Source organism: Eremomyces bilateralis (genome assembly GCF_010015585.1).
Source record: "Eremomyces bilateralis CBS 781.70 unplaced genomic scaffold P152scaffold_10, whole genome shotgun sequence".
Classification (NCBI taxonomy): domain Eukaryota; kingdom Fungi; phylum Ascomycota; class Dothideomycetes; order Eremomycetales; family Eremomycetaceae; genus Eremomyces; species Eremomyces bilateralis.
In genome coordinates, this window is record NW_022985076.1 from 262,000 (window position 1) to 281,409 (window position 19,410).

General features: G+C 53.1%; 8 protein-coding genes across 8 annotated transcripts; 1 reads left to right on the forward strand and 7 right to left on the reverse strand.

The window, feature by feature from the left end:
- Positions 1–1,936: 1,936 nt before the first annotated feature.
- On the reverse strand, positions 1,937–3,189 carry P152DRAFT_379306 (uncharacterized protein; the record flags this gene model as incomplete). Its single annotated transcript, XM_033675697.1, has 3 exons — positions 1,937–2,806; positions 2,854–3,011; positions 3,072–3,189. Coding segments are annotated over 3 exons (1,146 nt in total), but the record flags the coding sequence as incomplete, so codon positions are not given.
- A 2,393-nt stretch (positions 3,190–5,582) lies between these two features.
- Positions 5,583–6,500, reverse strand: P152DRAFT_28801 (uncharacterized protein). The gene is made up of 2 exons (XM_033674988.1): positions 6,219–6,500; positions 5,583–6,120 (listed from the first exon to the last, which is right to left on the reverse strand). Exons 1-2 carry the CDS (start codon positions 6,298–6,300, stop codon positions 5,714–5,716), a joined length of 489 nt encoding a protein of 162 aa, XP_033533859.1. The 5' UTR covers positions 6,301–6,500; the 3' UTR covers positions 5,583–5,713.
- Positions 6,235–7,502, reverse strand: P152DRAFT_458620 (uncharacterized protein). Its single transcript, XM_033679503.1, has one exon. It carries the CDS (start codon positions 7,089–7,091, stop codon positions 6,702–6,704), a length of 390 nt encoding a protein of 129 aa, XP_033533860.1. The 5' UTR covers positions 7,092–7,502; the 3' UTR covers positions 6,235–6,701.
- A 229-nt stretch (positions 7,503–7,731) lies between these two features.
- P152DRAFT_458621 (ChaC-like protein) lies at positions 7,732–9,083 on the reverse strand. The gene is made up of 6 exons (XM_033679504.1): positions 8,939–9,083; positions 8,851–8,882; positions 8,748–8,798; positions 8,726–8,727; positions 8,540–8,626; positions 7,732–8,478 (listed from the first exon to the last, which is right to left on the reverse strand). Exons 1-6 carry the CDS (start codon positions 8,977–8,979, stop codon positions 7,990–7,992), a joined length of 702 nt encoding a protein of 233 aa, XP_033533861.1. The 5' UTR covers positions 8,980–9,083; the 3' UTR covers positions 7,732–7,989.
- A 121-nt stretch (positions 9,084–9,204) lies between these two features.
- On the reverse strand, positions 9,205–10,991 carry P152DRAFT_417265 (MFS general substrate transporter). Its single transcript, XM_033677083.1, has 2 exons — positions 10,434–10,991; positions 9,205–10,382 (listed from the first exon to the last, which is right to left on the reverse strand). Exons 1-2 carry the CDS (start codon positions 10,958–10,960, stop codon positions 9,308–9,310), a joined length of 1,602 nt encoding a protein of 533 aa, XP_033533862.1. The 5' UTR covers positions 10,961–10,991; the 3' UTR covers positions 9,205–9,307.
- A 192-nt stretch (positions 10,992–11,183) lies between these two features.
- P152DRAFT_507576 (NAD(P)-binding protein) lies at positions 11,184–12,561 on the reverse strand (the record flags this gene model as incomplete). The annotated part of the gene is made up of 2 exons (XM_033682542.1): positions 11,184–12,301; positions 12,532–12,561. 2 exons carry the CDS (start codon positions 12,559–12,561, stop codon positions 11,318–11,320), a joined length of 1,014 nt encoding a protein of 337 aa, XP_033533863.1. The 3' UTR covers positions 11,184–11,317.
- Positions 12,562–12,975: 414 nt separating this feature from the next.
- On the forward strand, positions 12,976–13,963 carry P152DRAFT_458624 (uncharacterized protein). Its single transcript, XM_033679505.1, has one exon. The coding sequence runs from the start codon at positions 13,087–13,089 to the stop codon at positions 13,462–13,464; it is 378 nt and encodes a 125-aa protein (XP_033533864.1). The 5' UTR covers positions 12,976–13,086; the 3' UTR covers positions 13,465–13,963.
- Positions 13,964–15,589: 1,626 nt separating this feature from the next.
- On the reverse strand, positions 15,590–19,311 carry P152DRAFT_507577 (P-loop containing nucleoside triphosphate hydrolase protein). The gene is made up of 4 exons (XM_033682543.1): positions 18,868–19,311; positions 18,732–18,816; positions 18,489–18,682; positions 15,590–17,881 (listed from the first exon to the last, which is right to left on the reverse strand). The coding sequence occupies exons 1-4, from the start codon at positions 19,124–19,126 to the stop codon at positions 15,723–15,725; spliced, it is 2,697 nt and encodes an 898-aa protein (XP_033533865.1). The 5' UTR covers positions 19,127–19,311; the 3' UTR covers positions 15,590–15,722.
- Positions 19,312–19,410: the final 99 nt, after the last annotated feature.

Sequence of the window (19,410 nt, forward strand, 5' to 3'; positions counted from 1 at the left end):
GCCGCGGCCCGTCCCGACTCCGCAACCCATCGCGGCTGCCCGCGGCGGCGCGCATGACGAGCAGCTCATCGGGCGTCGGGGTGACGCGCCCGCCGGCCGTGCCGGGTCGGACGCCGGCGGCGGAGCCCGGGCGGGAATTCGGGTTCGCGAGGAGGTTCGTGGAGGATTTGTTGCGGGTGTGGGTGTAGAGGGGGCCAGGCTTGGCGGCCTCGCCGCGTTGGCGGACCCATTCGTCGGGGGAGAGGGGGGTGGTGGATTGGGGGGATTGGCCGGGGGGAGGAGCGAGGTTAGGGGACCATTGAGGATTGGAGGGGGTGGGGAGGGGTTTGGTGGGGGAGCGGGAGTGGAGGCGGGGGTTGGGTTGGGTGGTTTCGGTGGGGGGGAGGTATTCGCGGACAACTTGGGCGGTGGCAGTGGGGTTATGGGTGAACCGGTTGGAGTTGTCGGTCGGGGGTTTGGGTCGGTAGGCGTAGGTGGGTCCGAAGTCGACGTTGGGGATGTCGGAGCCGGGATGCTTAGACGCTCCGGGGGTGTATGTGGTATCTCCGACTCGAATGTCTTGTGGCTCGACATTCCCCACGGTTCGTAGCTGTCCGGCACGAGGGGCGTCGAATGATTCCTTGGATGGGTTGGCGGACCGGTCCGTTGATGGTGGGGTATCGTAGTCTGTGGTTCCGGAAGCTCCATCTCCATCCCCATCGGCACCGTCCATCCCACGGTATCCGTAGTTCCCAGCTCCACGGCCGAGATGTGGCTCAGCATGTGCATGGGCAGGGAGTGGTTTCCTCCGAACCGGCTGTCCACCACTCAGCCGATCGCCACCCGGCGACGTATTTACTGGAGATACGTCGCCTACGTGGTCCTGCTTAGCCTGCATACGGGGCAGGCCTTCCTGGGCGGACATTCCCGGGCTGCGAGATTGAGGCGGAAGATGAGTCGCGTGCACTTGGCCATGTTCAGGGACGGGAGGAGGAGGACCCACATTCGAAGCAAAATATTCCTTGGTGGCGTGCGGTTGCGTGGGACTCCCTGCCTGCGGCACGTACGGAGAGGCCGGGATGGTGGGAAGGCGGGTCTGGCTTTGCTGTTGCTGTTGGTAGGGCCCGGAATTCCAGCCGGAGCGGGGCGCGATGTATTGCGGTTGGGGCTGCGACGGGTCAAATGGGTCGGCTTCATCCGTGCTCTGGCGTCCGGGAGGATAGGCTCCGTTGGTTCTCCGATCGTTCTTCCATGCCGAAGCGGCACCAGCGATGGCCAGAGATCCAAGGACTCCTCCAGAAGGTAGGTTCTTCAGCGTTGCCTCGTCCATGGGGGAGTTTTGCCGTCCCGGGGTTTCTCCGGGATAGAGTTGTGCGGTCGGTCGTTGACTGGGCTTGTGCTGGAATTGCGGAGGAGCGGCAACAGGTGCTGGAGTGGCTTGAACTCCCTTGACGGCTGCGAGCTCCTCGGGAATCTCACTCGGCCTGCCACCGCTCAATCCGCTGCCGTCTGACTCCGGCGTCATACGATCGCGCGTTACACCACCATATCCGTCCGATCCCTGCGATGAAGTGGGATTGTATGCAGATTGGCCAAACGCCGTCGAACTATACGGCACACCTTGGCGGTGAGCCGGAGGAGGTGGCGGAGAGTCATCACTGTCGCCAAATCGAACGCCTTCCGCGTCAACCGATTCTCCCGACGCCAACCTTGATCCACCTTTGAAGTCCGGCGTTTCTGACGCCGATCGTTTGTGCTGCATCGCCTGCGCGAGGCCGTTCGGAGGCGCAGAACCGGTTCGCGTCGGATCATCGATGCTCGCACGCACGGGAGAGACTTGTCCGGATGCGGGGGTAGAGGGGGCTTGGAACCGAATACCTCCTTTCGACGCGGGAAGACTGCTCCGACTATCGCGACGGCTGCCGATTCGACTTCCGACGGGACTGCGTCCGGCAAGCATGCGTTTGTTGGTCAGGTCCTTCATCTGCTTGCGCCATGCTCTCTCGCTCCAATTGGTGCTGCCCTCGGTGTGAACCAAACCCGCGACGTCCAAGATGTCAAGGTATCCGTATCTCTTGTCTTTCGGCAAGGCGAACATCAGACCTCGAGCATCTAGCACGTCCGCCACGAGCCGATTCGGGCGTCCATAGAGATTAAAGACGTCCCAGACCGGGAATAAGAACCGAAGAAGCATCTCGAACCCCGAAACCGCCGCGTGGTATTCCGGCATCACGAACACGAACCCTTCCATTCTCGATTCGGGGGTGGTGTGGATGGTGATCTTCCCCTCGATTTTCAGCAGCGTCGACTGGTCGATCAACGGCTTCGATTGCGGATAGATGGCGTAGGCCGAGTACGAGTCGGTGATGGTCGCGATGGGGATGCTCTTCTTCGTGACCTTGCGGGTATCGTAGAATTTGATATCGCCTTTCAACACCGGCGTCTTCCCGTACGACTTCTTCTTCATTGATTTCTGCATCTTCTGGTATTCTTTCTCGTCCGGCGGGGAAATGACGCACCAACACCGTCGCCATGGAGTGCCCGCACCGAACCGTACGCGTACCCAATCTTCTTGTTTCACACGCGTCCGGTCCATGATCTGTCGGATGTTGTTGAGGGCTTTCCCTTTCCCGGCGATGAGGGATCCGGTATAGGCTTCTTGCAGGCTCGAATGTTCGAACATGGCCAGCCGAATACCGGCAGTCCATTGCGTGAGGGAGTTAAGAGAGTTGAAGTGGAGAAGGTATCGGTTGTTGGCGGCGGTGGATACGCTAAGGACATTTTGGAGAGCCTGTCCGGTTGAACTGCTCATCGGTAATGACTCAATCTAAAGATGTTAGCACTGTACGCCGATTTCATTTGCGCTATTCGTACCATCTTGATGGAGGCATCCGAAAGATTTATAAAGGTTGGAACCACTTCTCCATTATCCCCCGCCGCGTCCAGTGCTGCTGCATCCCACAATGATAGTACTGTGCCGACGAGTTGTGCGAAGCATTCCTTCCATGACCGGTCTCCGCTTGGTCTGCCACCTGTTCATCCGCTAGGTCAGCAACGTGCCCTTTCCGTTCCGGGGATGTTTCGGATCTTACGTGAATCGAGGTCGTGCAACATCAGGAAATATCCCTCCTGGTACAGCTTGTTCCCATGGCTGTTGAGGAATGTGAAAATCGGCTGCAATTCCGGAAGCGTATCCTGTGCAACCTCCATCACCGGCGGCTGATAGGTCTGCACCATGGACAACGGGCGCGACGACGTCCGCGAATTCGACCGGTTCCGCTGATGCGACTGCGGCGATGCGCGCTCGTAATTGAATCCTGCGTAGCTGTCGGGTTGTGCGGAGGATCGGTTCGATTGCGGAGGGGTGCGCTGGATGGAGGTGGAGGAACCGGTCGGGGGAGTGAAGGTCGCAGGCGGGAGTGCAGTAGCGCTGACGTCCGGGTCAGATTTCGCCGGATCCACGGAGGGAATGGCGTATTCAGGTCCGGTTCGGGGGATTGTGGCGTGTGGTAGAGAGGCTGCTGAAGGAGAGGCCGAATTTGGGGCTGATTGTGAGTCGCGGTCGAGGGCGGATGAAGAGCGACGATGCCCAGGCGCCCATTGAGAGAACAACGAGGAGACTACGTGGCAGAAGCGACCCGAAGGGTGGGTCACGGAGAGATTAGCAAGGCGTCATTGAACATCTTCTCGCGGCGAAGGGTCCTCGAAAGCGAATATATATGATTTGATATGGACAGGCGCGGGATCATGTGCCAAAGTCTGGGGTTGGGGTAATTAAGGGACTCGCATGTTAAGCAGTTCATCAACGGTCATGGGGGGAATCCTGGGCTGGCGTCTCTGGAGGACATGGACCGCGGGATTGAACAGAGTAGAGGGGTAATGAGCTAAAGTCTTGGTGATGGCGTTACCCATTCAACCGAAAGACAATGATGCTGTGATGAGAAACAATAGGATATCATAACCGGAAGAAGAAACCAAGCATAATAAACCGTGAGAGACAGAGGCGCATTTGCGCAACGCCCGGCCTTACCATCACACTGGACAATAAATGGAAAAGCACTCACCTCGTCTAGACCGCGGCATATTGTCCCACGGATGGAATACGTTCCCGGTTCTTGCCTTTGGCTTCTTCTCCAATCACGCCGAAGTAGCTCAGGACCGTTTCAATCGGTCGGATCGGGCTCGAAGAAGTCCAATGTGTTTCAATCAGGTCGAACTCGGGGTTCCAGAGCCGCTCTTATGGAGATTCGGATCCGGTACAAATCGTCGGCATGCTGCGGAGATTGGCAATATTGGTGGAATCGAGGTATTTACAAACCGGGAGCCGTGAACGCCGTCAACGAATGCCCAACGGGTTAGGATGCTTTCGGCCAGTTCCAGGGCAGGGATTCGGCGATGATGACGCGGTTAGACGGTTTAGGGACAAAGAATACAGTGGGAAGATGTTGTCTAGGTGGAAGAGGTCGAAGAGTGTAAAATAGGGGATATGATGAAGTTGAAAGGTCTCTCACACAAACTCTCTCTCTTGAAGCAAAGAGGGAATGCGATGGTGTTTAACTTAGCGGCGACGGCGGCGGAGGAGGAGCGGCGGGTAGAAGCTGAAAGATCAAGGAAGTTCCAAGGGCCCAATATAATGAACTCCTGTAAAGTCCTGTTGTCATCCTGTCATCGTGTCCGCAGCGATGGCGGAGACGGACGGGTGCCAAGTCAACGGTTGATCCAGACGGGTTCGCCAATTGTTAGCTCAAGCGTCGTGGCTATTCTTTGTCTTTCCTGGTAACTATCGTTTGTATCTGGCCCGCTACGGTGATAGACCCGGGCCGAGGAGGATGGACTTAATTAAGACTTCAACGAAAGGAGGCACGGTAAGTTGGGAGGTAACTCTGAGCACTGAGGAAGTTTCTCCTCATCCCCGAGCAAACAATCATAGATTCAATGAACAGAAGTTGGATAGCCATCGACAGGTTACCGGTAACTCTCGTTAGCCCTCTTCATCCCGCACCACAGTTCCCCGTCATAGTGCGAAGACAGCTCAGTGCTACAATGGGCTGGAGAGTGGGCATGGATCGATGACGAATTCAACGAGGCGCAAGCCAATAATGCCACCCAAGCGGCCAAGCGATGCGGGCTAACGGCGAATCTTGAACCATCCAGGAGATTCTAGGCTAATCAGATAAGATGCTAAACGAGGATACATTTGACACCCGCCGGATGTTGAACTTCAGCCGGTAAAGCTTGAGACCTTTAGGTTCTCGTGCGCATGAGAGGAACCCGCCTGACTCCTGACCTCCTGAGACATGTTTCAACTTTCAACATCGTCGCCACGTCTGGTCCTATCACCACCTTTCTCTCCCATTGTCCCAAGGTCGGGTCACGCTTGATGCTACGCTTCCTCTTTCCGACCACGGGAATCTCTTGGTCATCGTTAGTCATCTTATTTTCATACTTTTATTTTATGCCTGGGTTGCAGTGAAACAAATGTGGTCTATTGGCTTAGAAGAACCGACTCGGGGCCTCTGATACATCGTGAATCATCCCAGTCAGAGGCTCATACCCGCCACCTTGCCCTGACAGAACTCCCTAAGCGGCATCTGTGCCCTGTACTACGTGCCTACAAATAGCCCGCATCGGCTCCGTGCTAATTGCCAAGGTTGACTGTATACCGTAGTATTTAGAAACCAGACAAGGCCTGAGTCCGTCATCCGATACGCCATACGCTCTCTGTCCCCTATCCTTAATGGATTCTAACCACACCAGCCCAAACAGCTGAATTCTGAAATCGATGGAGTCCTTCATCGAATTCTGGGGCCTCACCACCAGATCGACACCGCCGTCGTCGCGTCGCCAATCTTGAGATGCCTCCCTGCAACTGCATCGGCGACGTCATTGATGGACCGCTGAATGCAGCCCCTATCGGTAGGATAAAGCGCTGGTGGCTGGGAGATCGGCGCCCCAGTCTCAGGTCCAGACCGGAAATCGCAGCGATCGTCGAGAATTGGATCGTACTACGTAGTAGTGGGGGAGGGTTGCGACGATTTATTTTTCCGACGTGGAGGTGATGCTTTGTGGTGTTTTGGACATGGTAGATTTGGAGTTGGCTTTTTATAAACCGAGTCGGAGGTGTTGTTTCTGATCGAGCAGGTATGTCTGGCAGTCGTGCTCGCCGAGCTGTGCGTCGCCAGCGAGGCTTTTCACGGGAGTTTTCTCATGTCATCCAAACCGCTACTAAACGTCTAAATAACAATCGAAGGAAATGCAGAGCCATCTTGGTATATCCACGAAAGACATTCGACACCGGTCTTCTCGTTGCGGAATTGCCATGAATCGATGACGGGATATCACCTATAGTACGGAGTGCTCGAATAGCTAAGTGAAGGAATCCGGTATCCTCGGCGAGCAAATCGGCCGCGATATCACGCCTCTGCCGCTGCCGCGACGCAGAACCAACCTAGAAAAATCAATCACTGGCTGAAATGGATGGACATCCCTCGCAGGCACCCAACACCTCTCGACCCATTCATCGTCCGGATGTACTACTAGCCCATAAACGACATCATCCCTTCCTCCAACTGCCCCGAACATCCTTCTTCAAACCCAACTCAGCCCCCGGGCCACCAGCATCATCCCTCCACCATCACCTCTGCCTATAAGAGTACTGCCCCTCCTCATCCCCAAACACCGAACCCGAATCCAACGTCCGCCCAACCCTGCCCACCTCTCTCTTAAACAGAAGCGGATTGAGGGGGTGGGGAGCAATGCGGTTGTGATGGGGAATTTGGACGGGGCGCCAGGAATGGGGTGGAGGGAGGGGTTTCCGGAGGTGGAGGGGACATGGGAGGCTTCGGGAGGACTTTTGGGGTATGTTTTTGGAGGGGGGGCGAGAGGAGGCAGGCGTCTTTTCTATCTATATTTTCCAGGGCATGTGGAGTGGGTGATGCGTTGTCATGGGGTTGATTTAGCGATTGCTTCCAGATCGTTAGTCGCGGAGGGACGGACGGCTGGGCCTGAGATTTGGGATTCGGAGACGGAGAGGGAGGCGAGTGGTCATACGCCTGTTTCGGTGGGTGTGAGGATGTTGGTTGAAGGGGATCGATATTTTCGTGTGTTGGCATGAAATCCCGTCTGCGAAGCCCCTAAGCGCAGGACATGGGCGGTGGCTCAACGCTTGCTCTCATACGACACCGGTGAGTTGGCTGTGGGTTCACCATAGCATTCAGGATGTCAGGAGAGGAAGCAAACGTAGGCAATCGGCTCCACATATGACCAACAAAAACGACTTCCTTCACCAAGTTAAGGAATATTTTCGTGGAACTTTCCTTGTTACTGCGTTGACAGGTGTGGAAACTCCCAGTTCCTGTAGTCAACCCCTGAATTCAGAAAAACCATGTCCCAAAGTAGAGGATTATGTATAGTTGCGTAGAAAGTATGAATGATCCTTACTGTAGCTTGCTTCAGTTAGTTCAAACTGCTTTGAGCTGGATATCTCCAGCTCTTGGCCCCGGAATTTGATATTTCAGTTTCAGTCACATCAGCCACATCAGTTACAACACCTGCTTGTAAATTTATCCCAGACTCCTGGGCAGCCCTTCAAGGAGTAGAGCAATTTATGGGTCTTTGGAGTTAACAGTTTCTGCAATTCCACTTAATATGGCTCCTAATTTCCGCTTTCGGTGCCAGAAAGTTACTGTGTAGGTTGTCAAACGAGGGGACAAGTAGCTAACATGACCATCATGAACGATAGCTTCCGAAATTGTCAGAGTTCACATGTGCCAATTGCCACACTAAACTGCCTATAATGAACAAAATACCACGGCCATGGGAGAGTAACTTGTTCCTCGAGAAACAACACCTAAGCCCTTTACAAGCCAGCGGCTTGAAATAGGACGCAAATATCCAGCGGGAAGCAGCAGCGATTCTGGAGCCTTGTGAGCAGTCTTCAACCTGATCTTGTACTACCTAAGCCAACAATTGCAAGCATCTAATTCGGTTTATACACCTACGAATGCTTGACTATTCGACCTCTTCCTGCTCCTCCGTACTCCTAACCCTCGTCAACCCCTCTCCAACATGTTTCCGCTCCTCATCCCGCTCCTCAGGTCCTCGTGCCCGCTCCAACTCCCTACACCTCCCCGCCAAATCACTCACATGCTCATCCACACTCTCCGGACTCAGCGTCTCCAACGCCATCTCCAGCATGTACAAATACTCTTTATTCTCCCCACTCGGACCCACGCTCTTCAAGATATGCGCCGCGAGCGCATCGAGATCCTGCGGGCCGACGAATTGCGGATTCTCGGGGAGTCCGATGTAGACCAGGCATGAGAACTTCTCCGGGAGCGAACCGTCGGATTGTCGGACGGATTCGGCGGGGTAGAACGGTGTGTATTGGATCGAGTAGCCGTTAATTTCGCGGATGTCGAGGTATTCTTTTACCTCTTGGGTGCGAGCCGGGGGGATGTGGTAGGCGGCGCCCCATACTCTCTCTGGGGCGTTGGCGTGCTTAGACATTATTCAGCAGCATTCTTCGGAGTCGATGTCTAATAGCTGGACCGCTACATACTGGGTCGGAAAGTGATTTCCAGTGATCATGATCGATGAGCGTGACAACCCGACCGGGTGCCTGAGGCGTCCCACGATGATCTTCGCTGCGGGATAATTAGATTGAGAAAGATGGTAATAATGTTTGTTTGTTCTTTACCTTGCCTACATCAATATCGAGGTTTCCTTAGCATCCCGATATTTAATATGATTTCGCGGCCCGTCGCTCACCTGCCAAAATCTGCGAACATAGCGGTTGATATATCCGGGTACTCTCCTATCTGATGGACTGTATGAGATTATGGTCTAAAACACGATGTAGATGACGCTCACCGAAATGAGGTGGAGGCTTCCATATCAAACTCCTGCATCATGATCAGCTTCCGTCTTGCATGTCATAGAATCTGAGGATAACACGTACCCATATCCAAAAAGCCAGAGGCCACTTGTCTCGTCTTCCATGGAGTGCAGCAGCAATTTTGCAGCGACTAGTTTAGTGTATAATGGTCTAAGTACATTTAAATCCGACGTCTATTTCTTTGAAAATAGGAAGAAATGAACTTTCTGAGGATGGTGCAATATTGCATCAATGTTTAAAGTCATGTTTATTGAAATACGCTAATTGGTCATCAGTGTCACAACGACTGAGATTATCAAAGAGACCAGATGACGTCCATATTTTGGAGTGTTTTATTGAATTCAAGTTTGCATTTGACGTATCATGCCCTTTCCCACTGGTTCTAGAGTTATATACAATCTATTAAAGTCGCCGAGCTGATATCTACATGATCTATTCTTTCTTCCCGACGGCGCCTTTTTCCATGTCTTCACAGACTTCCACTTCAACAGGGAGACTCTCCCCCTCTGAACTATCATTGCGCAGCGATATATCGGTGATAGGTTCCTTTTTATTTCTGAGTCCGAATCCACCACCCCATCCGATCCAACCCTTCTCATGCGGCCCCCTGACAAGGGCGATTAAAAGCGCAGCGCAAACAAAGCCCACGCTGGCACTGCCGCTGCGAATCCATCCGCCAGCAGCGTAAAGATGACTACCAGCCGAAGTGCCAGTCAGTTGGCCGCAGAACACCGACACCATGAACGCCGTGTTTAGTCGATTGCGTGCCTTGGGTTCAATCGAATAGATAGCGCTACGGTTCGCGATCTGCGTGGTCTGCATCCCAAAGTCATTGAGGATGGCGTGGATAATCGGTCCAGCCACCGTAATTGTCCCCGTATACGTCCCGATGATGATGCCGACAAGCGCCAAACTTATTCCGACTAGGACGCTGAATAATGGGACGAAGCGATCCGTGACGAGACGGGCGTAGAGCGGCCCGAGGATCATTACCGCGACGCCGATGAGGCCGAATAGGCCAATAACTAGCGGGGAATAAAAATATGGCGATCCCGAGAGCAAGAAAGTGACGACGGTCCAGAAGTTCGTGAAGGTCGCGGAGGAGAAAAAGCCGATCAAGCAGGCCTGGACGAGGACGGGGTGCTGGCATACCATCTGCACGATTGACCACAGCATGTAGAAGTAGTTGAGTCCATCGGGGTTGGTCGACGGATAGTCCGGCATGAAGAGCCAGAGTAAAACGAGGATCGAATATTGCAGACCGAGCGCCATCCAGTACACGTTACGCCAGGAGGTGAAGTTGGTCATTGTCCCCGAGACCACTCTGGCGATCAAGATCCCCAACATAAGTCCTGAAACTACGATTGACAGCGCGGCCGCTCTACGCTCTGGAGGAGCAAGGTCGCCGACCAGTGGTAGAGCAAGTTGCGGAGTGACCGTCGTCACCGAGGTGATGAACGAAATGGCCGTGAAAAGCGTTAGCGACTTGGTGACGCACAACACTATCCTGCGGAAGTCTTAGCATGCCGAAACGAATTCTCCAACCGTTATCACCAACCATAGCGTCGCAGTGAGAAACACCAAACCCAGCACGAAATGTCTTCTCCTGAGCAAGTCTCCCAAAGGACACAGAAAGAGGAGGCCCGCCGCATACCCAGCCTGCATCACGGTAGGGATCTGCGAGACTTTCTCATACGGAACCCCAAAATCTGCAGCGAGGACATTTAGAATCGGGTGCGTGTAATAGAGATTCGCCACGGAAAAGGCCGCCGCGAACGCGAACAGTACGTTTAGGCCAATCGAGAAGGTGGGTGGCTTCTCCGGATCCCAGCGACATCTTGGAGGCGTCCAGGTCACGAACCATACGACACTGCTCCATGCTTTCTTCAATTGGCCAGTCCATGGCTGGTCCCGGTTTGAGGGTTCCAAATCCACGCCCGATATCGTGGATGTATGTGGCTTTTCTTGGATTGTTGAGGTTGACTCGGAAACGTTCGACTTCGGCTGTGGGGTATCTTGGATCGGGATTAATGGGGATTCAATCTTATCTCCGGACTTCGTCCCATCTGCCAGGTTGCCGCTCATCTTGCACTGACGATCTCATAATAGAAATAACTTATATGTTACCAAGAATGGAATTGAATAATGACCGAAAAAAACTTACGAAAGGAACAATTGTGCATAGCGTGCTTTAGATAGTCTTCCAGCAGGAAGCGGAGGTAGCTGCCGACAGAGCAGCGATAACCGGCCCCACCTACAGGGGAGATAGTCGACGGCGCGAATTACGACATCCTGATGCATTTGGATAGCCCGACTGAAATTCATTGATTGATAGTTCTCCTAAAAAATCGCTGCATATTGATATCATACAAGTAAAGTAGCGTTGCGTAGACCAAGAAGCCGTGACGAAAAAGAAAATCCCGGGAAACATGGTGCAATGGATCAGAAATTGTTCATGATCCCAGGCTGGATCGCTTCCAACTTCTCCGTCAGTTCATTCCACACCCGCTCCTGAGTAACCCGGCCTTCCTTCGACAAGACGAATGGCGATATTGGAGCGACGCGCATGTCGGCGAGATACTGGCCGTGCGATTCCTGTCCTTTGCCCGGCCCATCAACGAGGGTCCCTGCGCCGAGTACCATCGGTCGCGCATGGAGGAAGAACCTGAAGATAGCGGCCATTATATCCTGCCCTCTCAGGAACTCCGAATGGCAGAAGCCAGGGTTCACCAGATTGATGATAACCGGGTAGCCAATGGGTGCGTGCGCTCTAACCATCTCGCGGACAACGAAGAGTTCTAGCAGCTTGGTCGCTGCGTACCGGCCCGCCATCCGTGCCGTAGACTTGTCGTTCAAGTAGTTGAATATCCCGTCCGGGTGGTTCCTTTCGGGCTTGAGAGTGGTCGCGAAATGCGCTTCAGAAGTCACAACCACGAGCCTCGGCGTAATGTCGAAAGTCTTTGCACTCTCTCGGAGCTTGGGGAGAAGGAGGACGTCAAGAAGGAACGTCGACACGACATTCACGGTGACTGCCACCTCGTTATCTTCCGCTACGGAGTAGCTCGCAGCCGTCGGTGCGGGTGATACTGCAGCATTCTCCAGGAGGACGTCCAGTCGGTCGAGGGTTTGGGCTTTCGCAGCGAAATCCTTGACGCTTGCATAGTGCATACGAACTGAGGTCGAGATGCCAGACCTCCACGACCCCGGTCCAGTTTCCTGTTCGATCCATTCTTTGGCCTCATCCCCTTTCTTCAGGCTTCGGATAGCTATGATCACTTTAGCTGCGTGGAGCCGAACAAAGTGGTTGGCTGCCTGCTTCCCAAGTCCAGTATTCGCTCCTGTTACAATGATGGTTTGACCTTCGAAGGATTGGGTTGGAAGCGGTGAGGTTGTGAACCATTGGCTGTTGATAAGATTGCGCCAAAGCTAATGGGGGGCATGTCTCCAAAAGCCATGATGATGTGACGATGGAGAGATAGTTGAACTGATTTGAGACGCTGTAATTGGCGGAATGGAGGATTGACGGATTGACTGATTGATGGGCCGGAAAAAGACTGCAACAAACGGAAGACTTTATACCTACTCGCCTTCATCGGCCCGGTTCGCAGAGTCTATTAAATCCAGAGCTGTGCAACCAGAGTACTTTTAGCGAGCACCGGAGTCGCACAATCTCCAAGTCCAGACATCTGAATAGTGAAGCGGTATCAAAAACAGCAACCAGACGACAGGCCTTGCTGAGTGCAACCATCGACCGGAGAAATCAATATCGCCGGAGATAAAGAATTCTAACCTAGAGAGGTACCCAGGTATCTCCGGTAGCCAGAATAGTGGACATGCAAATGTGGAAAGAGAAGGATTCATCCGAATTCATGGGAGTGATTAGTGACTAGAGATAATGACGTGGTGTGGAAGACAGATAGTGGACATTAGGATGGAAACTCCGTCCCAAAGCCCAACACGTAAACAGTTGCTTGGGGAAAGCTTTCAGCCAATAGAATCTGGCAATTTTCAGAGTCACCCGACACTCATGATATTTGCCAGTGAGAGTGCACCACAGCCCCTGGCAGGGCAGCAGCTTGGTGGCACCACATCCAAGTCAAGTTCTTCACGATTGTTCACGAGTCACCTCACGGTAATCACCCAACCATTGTAGAATGGGTTCAGCTATCTTTCCATGCATTGAAACCCCAACCTTGAATCCATAAACAAACATGTCTGGGACCTTGTCCCAGTGTGGCAACCGACCGAGTGGCTTCCTTCGGCTTCCATTCGAGATTCGTGAGACTCCACTTCTTACGGGTCTGAGGCAGCTCTGCCTCGTCGCGGAGCAGCCATTGGAGGCCGGGGCCTACTTCGATGGCTCTACCCTCGAGCAGGAAACGCAGATATGGATTGAATGGCTGGGGCCGATCTTACGATACCTCGCGAAGAATATGTCGAAGACGACTACTGTCAGTGTGGATGATAACGACGTGGTGGAGACGGGCGAACTCATGCAGAAATGCCTCAGCCCTGGCTATAACAAGGTACAGACTGTGACTGGAGATGAAATTTTCCTGAGAAGTCAGTTCTTGGAGGAGAGTGATTAGTGGGATGATATTAATGACATTGATGGTCCGAACTCTGCAAGGGATGGTATAGGCAGCGATTAGTCTGATTAATGCCCGGACCAGAGTTCAAAGAAGTTAATTAACTTCTATCTACTCAACGATCTTATCTGGGCCGATCCAGAAGCGTGCAAGAGGTTTCCAGAAGTGGTTCCGTTGTTGTAGAGGAGTCGCTACAGGCACTCAGAAAAGAGCACGGGATATATTAGATGCATTTGTGTCTCTGTCGGGGAAGCCCTTCAAGCCCCTGTGCCATGATATGCAGATCTTAAAAGCAGATTGATCTAGGGCACGAGAAAGAAGTGGAAGCACCACAAGAAGGTTCCTAGGCCATCTATAGGATGAGGTATTAACGGTAGCCTTAGTCGGCCTAAGTATAATCTCAGAGATCAAGTTCTCAGAGTTCGATAATCCATCGGACAAGTTCAGTGCAGAGCACAGAAGGCGTGGGGTTCTCGTGATTCGAAGGGTAATCCCCGAAACAGAAGCATTGCAGCTTAAAGAAATCCTCAAGAAGTACATCGAAGACAATCGACATAAAAAAGGTACAAGAGTCATCCCACTATCGTAATACTGGACGCTGGCAACTATACAGCGTTACCCTGAATAACCCTCAAGTCTACGAACTCTACTGCCCCCCCTCCAACGTCACACCCGCTCCAATCCTCGCTTCCTGAACGCCATGCGCTTCCTCATGTCCATCTAGCACAACCTTGATCTCTCCATCCCCATTTCCACCGCGCATCCAACCCTCAACGTCGACTGTCTTCGGATTCGTCTACCCGGGCACAACTAGTTCGCCCTAAGTCCGCACGTCGACTGTGGAAGCGTGGAGCGCTGGGGAGAGAATGACTATGGACTTAGAACAGTGTACGATGCTATCTGGCGCGGTGAATTGGAGCGGCTTGATCCATGGGAGGCGAGCGGTAGGTCTCCGGTGCTATCAGACTTGTATTATGGGTTTGGTACTTGCAATATATCTAGGATGGTACAGGGGTGGGTTTCTATGTAGGATGTTGAGCCTGGTGAGGGGGAGTTGCTGGTGTGTCCACCCGTGAATGCGGCTCCGGCGTATTACATTCGTCGACCCTTCTTTGAGGAGGTAAAGGGAAGAGATGAAGTGGTATCGGAAGAGGAATATCTGGATATTGAGACTTGGAGAGTTGAGTTGGAGACTACGAGTCTACTTGAGGGGGTAAATCCAGGGGACGGGCAGGAGTTGAAGCCCAATCTACACCCACATTTGCAACTAGATAAGGCCATAGTCCATGTACCAAGGGTCAAACTAGGAGATTACGTTGCCTGACACTGACGGTAAGTCCATTGTCTGACGCTCCAGCACGCCTCCGACAATTAGACTTATCAGGAGACAGTCATCCATGTAGTGGACAACGTGCACAGAGGCACCAGTGATTCCAGTGTCATCCATATTCCGACCTGCCCTCTCACAGAGGGAAATGCGCAGTTCCTCGCTCGTCAGAGACAGGCGTTCCTCTCGGGTACTCTATGCCCGGACTTTGACAGCGGAGAAGGTGATGTGCACCACAAAGGAAAGGCTACTGTCGAGTCCCTGGCGTCCATGTCATCATCAGGAGGGATGTGGGCATTTGGACAGATGGAATGGCATAGCTCTGCTGAGGGACTTAGTCTTGGAGAACGAGGAACATCACGTCGTGCTAATAAGGTGTTCGGTCGTTTCCATCCATAGAAAATCCAATGTGTTCACGTGTGGATTTCCTAGTGTGAAGGGTGAATACTATCGTGTCCCATCGTATGTTTTGAAGGGAGGGTGAATTAAATGCAGTCTATGGTTAAACCTGGCAAATTAATTCCCAGCGGAAATGACTATGTTGGTTTAACGACTGATGCGGATCAGGTACAGCTGAAAAAAATGACACCAGTCCCATGGAACAGACACCTGGGGCCTGCGAGATGGTTGATTTTCTACCCCTGCCCTCGAAGGTAGGTTATCGTTTTTTGCTTTTTGCTCTTAATACAGAATCGCACAAAGAGTCGATTGAACTGGGGTTGGAAACGATCCGATCATGTTTCGTGGAGTTGCGGTTGATTCTGTGGTTGACCGGCAAGAAATTCACTGTTTTGATGGACAACTGGCTGGTATAGGGGTTCAAAAGGTACATCGAGTGTTTACGTAAGCGAAAATCTAGTAGTGCGAGGCTACGAGTTCGAACTATGCTTGAAGCAGTTCTTTTTTGGCACCAGACTGTATACTGACCCCATCAGTCATCGAAGCCCTCGAACTCACTCTCATTTTCCTCCAACACATGCTTCACAACAGCATCATTCCGATCCGACTGATGGTGACTCTTCGCTGCCTTCCTCTTATTCTCCATCCGCCGCTCAAACCCACTCTTCGTACTGATGCGCGCAGCAGCTGGTCCCTTTCCGTCACCCTTCCCATTCAGCGCATTCACCGACCGAGCCGGCACGCCCCGCTTCTTCAACAACTGCTTATCCCGCTTCGACGGCGTCGGCAGCGCATTCAGCAACCACGGCTCGATCGTGGTCTTCTCGTCGCCCCTCGATCGCTCGCTCGCCGCAATGACGTTCGCGATGTTCTTGACGTACGGAATGTCCTCCTTCGTATAGTACGTCACCGCCACCCCGCCCTCCCGCCCCGCCCGGCCTGTCCGCCCAACGCGATGCACGTACGCCGCCGCCGAGTTCGGGATGTCGTAGTTCACCACCCCATTCACCCCGCGGAAATCCACCCCGCGAGCCAGCAGGTCCGTCGTGATCAGCACCCAGATCTCGCCCTTGCGGAACCGCGTCATCACGCGGTCGCGCGCCTGTTCGGAGAGGTCGGAGTGCAGCACGGCGAGGCGGCTGGCGCCGCCTGCTTCTGGGGGGATGTCGAAGAGGAGCTCGGAGTGCAGCGCGACGGCGCGGGGGATCGTTTGGGTGAATACGAGGAAGGGGGGCCGGAGGCTGGGGCCGGCTTCGCCCTGGGGGGCGGAGGGGTGGATTAGTTGGCGGAGACCTAGGAGTTTGCCTTGCTCGGTGGCTGCGTAGACGAGCTTGTGGTCGATGTTGGGGACGGCGGTGTCTTTGATGCCGACCACCAATCGTAGGAGTAGAGATTTTGATTCTGATGAAGCATCGTTCTTAGAGGGGCGCCGTCGGTCTTTCCAAAAGTTGGTGGCGATTTCCTCAATGCTTGAAGATATCGTTGCGGACCAGAGAGTGGACTGTAGGTTCGAATTCGTACACTTTTTCCATATCCCCAACGTTTGGTCTCGGAATAGCGGGTCTAGCAACACGTCGGCTTCGTCCAACACTAGTTGTTGCACGGTTGGGAGAGAGCGCTCCTTGCCGTCGTCACTGCTCAAGGAATTTAATAGCGCCAGCGGGGTGGACACTAGGACATGTGACTTGATCTCCAAGGCAGCTCGCTTCTCGTGATCATCCACATCGCTCTCATTGTCGCTTTGCTCTTCGTCCCCAACACGCTCCAATGAGGTGCCAATCTTCATGCCTTTTCGAAAGAGCGTGACTTTAATTCCCGTATTCAAAGCCAACTTTCTGCCTTCGTTAGCAATCTGTGATGCTAACTCCTTGGTCGGCGCGAGTACGATGGCTTTCAACCCATGCTCCTCCGTTTCGCTCTTAGACTTCTTTCGCTCTGAGATCAGCCGGTGGAGAATTGGGATAAGAAAGGCGAGGGTCTTGCCGCTCCCCGTGGGGGCGATTGAAAGTAAGTCCGGTGCATCGGTGTCCACGAAGGAATCTGAATTGGCCAAAGACTTGGCTGGATCCAGGAGCAGTGGTATAGATGCGAGTTGCACCTCCGTGGGGACCACATAGCCTTGGTCTTTGATGTTCGATAGTAGCCTCCTGCTGATATTGTATTGGGTCCGAAGTTGGTCGAAGGACACGAGAGGCTGGGGAAAAAGCTCCTGTTTATGTTTCGAGCCCGATCCAGATTCCTTGGACGATCCCTTTTCCTTCTTTGATTTTTTCAATCCGGTGCTCTCTTTGCTTTGTTTCGGCTCGGAGTCCAGGACAACAATCTTCACCTTGTGAGACCGCAATATCCGTAGACATTCCTCCTGTGGTTGTCTGCCTGTAGGCCGTCCCGAGACCTGTCCAGATGTTTCCTCCCCATTTGTGTGGATTTTCGTATCGCCATTCGACATGGACGTTCGATCGCCTGGCTCCGAAGCATTCTTTGCGAATTCGCTGGCCGCCGCACCGCCTCTCTTCCTCTTTCCTAGATTGGACTTGCCCTGCGAGTCGTCGCCGTTGCCGAACAGCTGTGGATTGGACGGCGCACCTGTCGAGGGAAGTTTGGCATTGGACGGTCGGGCGGTCTGGGACCGAGAAATCTTGGTAGATCTCGTTAGGAGCTTGAAAACGTCCATCGGGTTTATACTATGGCCTAAGAAGGCATCGACCCATGAATTCCTCTGTTTCGCGACTTTCGGATGTTGGTGGCACAAAATATGAAGTTGAGAATATTGTGTTCTGGTTGGTTGTGACAGGAATTTCTCATCGACATGTCTTGGCACGTGGGATACAGCAAAATCGCTTCATTCTCAACAATGGTTGGGAGAGTCCATCGACTTAGGGGAACATCTGTTTGAAGTGATTGAAATATTTTAAGGCTGGTGAGTACCACTTTCGGGGCTTAAGGCTTAATGGTTCGAACACAAATACACTTCGATACTGTGGTTACAAGTGTCCCGCCACCGGAGATGGAAGTACAAGTCGGTGTATATTTTGCTCTACCAACATGCACAAGTGACCATCCCCAACTCTGATGTACAGGTTCAGCACAAATAGGAAATCTATAGCGCGCAATGTCGCCAGAATAGTACAGTTGCGGAAAGTTTTGGTTAAGTCTAGGGCCACCTGCCCACTCGAGTCTCGACCATGATGACCATGATGCCCACGCTCCCCCACGCTCTCCAGCCCGTCCCAACTAGATCAACTCCTTTAATGATGTTGTCCATGCTCGGCAGATCGGTATCCGATGATCTTGAAACGTCCGATCATCTCGCCAATTGAGAAGAACCCGAGCACCTCGGCCAACACGACGCCGGCAGCCGTCAATTCAGCGGTGCTGAGGTTTCGGACCTGTTGGAGGGCGCTTCGGGGGTTGGCGGTGCCGCTGGCAGCAGAAGTACTTCGGATGCTGTTGAATGCGGATTGGAAATATGTTTGGAAAGTGGCCATGGATCTGGGGACGTTAGTAATTGAGCTGGAAGTAGTGTTGAGAGGTCGCATACGGTGGGCTCATTTTCCTTCCCTCGAAGATGAGCTTTCCAAGCTCAAGTCCGACTTTCGAGTAGTGTATCGTTGGCGGAATGAGGGCTGTACATAATGTTAGTGGATGAGGATAGATGTTGGACGATCAACCCATACAGTTAACGAATCCGACCAGCCTGCCCGTCCGGCCGCCAATGCTCCCAATTGCATTCCCAAGAGCGCCAACAGCCGACCCAGCCTTGCTCAAAGCCGATCCAGCCGATGCCTGTGCCCGAGACAGGCCTTCCGATGCTTTTGACGCGGCCTCCGAGGTTTTCGCCTGGGCGGCTTCGGCGGTTGAGGCATGTCGCGAGAAGATGCGCCGGAGGGCAAATTGCCGCTGTCGGAGGACAGCGCGAGAGAGTGTGGGCGACATGCTCCCGATTCGTTGATTAAAGGACGGGATGGGTGGGAATTGGCGAGTTGCAATGGAGGATGAGAGATGGTAAAGTGCTGTTGGACTTTTGATGATCGAGAGGTTCGGGAGACCAGAGCGAATGCCGGAAGATCCCGTGATTGGAACCTCAGGCTTCAAGGCATGAATATCACATCTCAATTGATTAAAATGAACCTGAATTCAAAATGGACTTGAGTTTAGCCACGTCTTAGCATTGGTTTCGGCGTGAGCTCGGCATGCCATTGTTCAAACTCATTAAAGCT